This window comes from Antrostomus carolinensis, unplaced genomic scaffold (genome assembly GCF_000700745.2).
Source record: "Antrostomus carolinensis isolate BGI_N321 unplaced genomic scaffold, ASM70074v2 scaffold49912, whole genome shotgun sequence".
In the NCBI taxonomy this organism is placed as follows: Eukaryota; Metazoa; Chordata; class Aves; order Caprimulgiformes; family Caprimulgidae; genus Antrostomus; species Antrostomus carolinensis.
Genome location: NW_010299796.1, coordinates 1 through 3,248, shown reverse-complemented (window position 1 = coordinate 3,248; position 3,248 = coordinate 1). Strand labels below are relative to the sequence as shown.

Here is a 3,248-nt window from a genome sequence, read left to right as displayed (position 1 = left end):
ATAATAAAAATTTTAAAAAAATTATTAATTTTTAATAAATTTAAGAATTTTAATTTTCTCTAATCTCTCCAGATTTCTACCTGATTTCAATTTTTTTAGCTATTCTCCAGGAATCAGCAATGGGGTTTATTGGGGGAGAAGGTAGAAAAACCCCTCAAAAAAATATGAAGATGAATCCACCGCTGTCGCTGGATGCAGATAAAAAACAAGAGTGAAAATAAGCTAAAAAAAAACCACCCCAAAAAGCAGGAATTTCTTGATTTAACAGCTCGTTAAATCACCTGGTGCTGAATAAATGTGATTTTAATTTACAGATTAATCAATCACAGAATTCTGTGGTGTGGGGGGGAAATGATGAAATGATAAAAACACATTGAAATGATCTAAATGAGAAAAACACGTCGCTCAGTTATTGGGAAGGTGGAAAACTTGAACGTGGGGTTTTGTGCTGGGAGAAATCTACACCAAAATGCATTAATTTGCTGTTAATTATCATTTATTTGCATCCCAGTGCAGCTCCAGCCCCTGAAAAATAAACCTTGGGGGTTATGAGGAGCCCCCCCTGCGTGCACTGTGATGAACCCACAGACCCTCCGCCCAAATCAGCCCAAGACTTTGGTTTTATTCCCTTTTCCAAAGCTCCAAACACTCTTTATTATTATTTTTTCCTGTGAATTTGCCTGAATTACCCATTCCTGACAGCCTGTGGGGTTCCATTTCCCTCTCAAATCATGTTAAACCCTCTTTATTCCCAGGTGGGGGTTTCCAGGAGTGTCTCTTTCCTCCCCACTCTGATTTATTCACCGGTTCCCCTTCTCCCCACCCTTCAGGGGATGTTCCAGCCCAGCCTCCAACGCTGACAGGATGTTTCTTACCCCAGGTTACGAGCTTCCCGGGTGCTGCTGGTGGGGATGAAAGGTCTTGGGGCAGAAGTAGCAAAAAATCTCATCTTGGCAGGAGTTAAAGGCTTGACCATGTTGGACCATCAGCAGGTGAGGAGCGTGGAGGTTTGGTTAGTCAAATTCTCAAATCCTCTTGGTGTGATATGGCTGAAGGGGCTCCAGGAAGGTGGGGAGGGACTTTTCATAAGGGCAGTTAATGACAAAACAAGGGGAAATGGGTTTAAACTGAAAGAGGGGAGGTTTAGATGAGATATTAGGAAGAAGTTCTTCACTGTGAGGGTGGTCAGACCCTGGAACAGGTTGGCCAGAGAAGCTGTGGCTGCTCCTCCCTGGAAGTCTTTGTGACCAGGTTGGATGAGGCTTTGAGCAACCTGGTCTAGTGGAAGGTGTCCCTGCTGCTGGCAGGGAGGTTGGAACTGGATGAGCTTTAAGTCCTTTCCCACCCCAAACCAGTCTGGGATTCGATGATCTGGAGTTTCTCACCCCGCAGCAAACGTCCCTGTCGCCTCCTGAATGTGTTTCTCACACGTACGTGACCTGTAGGTCACAGCACGACGTCTCCTTGGGCACAAGAGGGAGCTGCGAGCTCGAGAAGAGAAAGAAACTTGAAAAAAACCACAAAATAACCCGAGATTGTTTATTTCTTATTTATTTTAATTATTTTTTCCCTGCTCTGCTCATGAATTTTCCTGCGGCGACGATGTCACCGCGCCGCTGTCCCCTTTCCAGGTGTGAATAATAATTCTCTCCACTCTGAATCTATGGGGAAAACTCATCTCTCCTTTTATTTTCCTTTAATCCCTCATTTCCAGGTTTCCCAGGAGGACACACGAGCTCAATTCCTCATCCCTGTGGGTTCCTTGGGACGTAACAGAGCTGAAGCTTCCTTGGAACGGGCTCAAAACCTCAATCCCATGGTAGATGTCAAAGCTGATCCCGAGAACGTGGAGAGCAAACCTGAAGAGTTCTTCACCCAGTTCGACGCTGTACGTCTGGCGAGGGGGTAGGGGGAGGGGAAAAAGGTCAGAGGACAAGGGGTTTATTGACTTAATAATTAAATCTCCTGATTAATTAGTTTTTAATTGAGATTTTGTTAGCATCTCGAGCTGTGGGGTGTGAATTTTCAGGTGGAGCTGCCTGATTGTGTCTCTTCTTCTCGTCACATCCAGCAGCAGCTCCCTGATTATTTTATTTGATATCTATTTTGGGGGGTGTTTGATGAAGTTGATCATTTTACGAATGATACTGGATGTGATTTCCCAGTCCCCAAAATGATGAAAAAAAAAAAAATACAAACCCCACAGCAGCTCTGAAAGTGAAAAGAGGAGGAAAAACATCTGGATTTTGTAGCTTCTGCCTGATTTTGGGGCAGCAGGAGTTGTTGAGAGCAACAGAAAACACTGATTTTTTATTAATAAATAATAATTATTATTAATAACGTGGCCTTGCAGGGAGTTACCCCAGAGCAGACAACCCCTGAGTTTTCAAACTCTCCATATTTAGCTTTTTCCCCCCAATTCTCACCCCAAATGAGCAGGAAACAGGATGCCATATCCCCTAACCTCTTAATTATCCCCTGGAAACAAAAGCTGTTGGAATTCACCCCCGTGACAGGAGGTGAAAATGGATAATTACCCCCAAAAATTGCTCCCTGTTGTGAACAAAACAGCAAATTTACCCAGAACCTTCCTCCCTCCCCCAGGAAAATGGGGAAGATTTGGAAGATTTCACCCCCCCACACTAAATAACCCCCCGAGAAGAGGGAAAATGAGGATAAATATTGAAATTTCTACCTGTAGGTCTGTCTCATGGGGAAAATTTCACCCCCCCCACACTAAATAACCCCCTGAGAAGAGGGAAAATGAGGATAAATATTGAAGTTTCTACCTGTAGGTCTGTCTCACAGGGAAAATTTGGAAGATTTCACCCCCCCCCACTAAAAGATTTCACCCCCCCACACTAAATAACCCCCCGAGAAGAGGGAAAATGAGGATAAATATTGAAATTTCTACCTGTAGGTCTGTCTCATGGGGAAAATTTCACACCCCCCCCACTAAATAACCCCCCGAGAAGAGGAAAAATGAGGATAAATATTGAAATTTCTACCTGTAGGTCTGTCTCACCGGCTGCTCCCGGGACGTTATGGTGAAGATCGATCAGATTTGCCACAAGAACAGCATCAAATTCTTCACGGGTGATGTCTTTGGCTACCACGGTTACATGTTTGCTGACCTCGGGGAACATGAATTTGTAGAGTGAGTTGGGGATAAAAATCTCAAGGAGTTGGGTGGTGAGAAAAGCACCGGCCCCGTGTGGGTGTTTCACAGAATCACAGGATGTCAGGGA

At 44.3% G+C, this 3,248-nt stretch overlaps 1 protein-coding gene across 1 annotated transcript; it reads left to right on the top strand.

Annotated features, from left to right (window-relative positions):
• Window positions 1-880: 880 nt before the first annotated feature.
• SAE1 (SUMO1 activating enzyme subunit 1) lies at window positions 881-3,161 on the top strand (the record flags this gene model as incomplete). The annotated part of the gene is made up of 3 exons (XM_010162897.1): window positions 881-992; window positions 1,715-1,888; window positions 3,015-3,161. Coding segments are annotated over 3 exons (433 nt in total), but the record flags the coding sequence as incomplete, so codon positions are not given.
• Window positions 3,162-3,248: the final 87 nt, after the last annotated feature.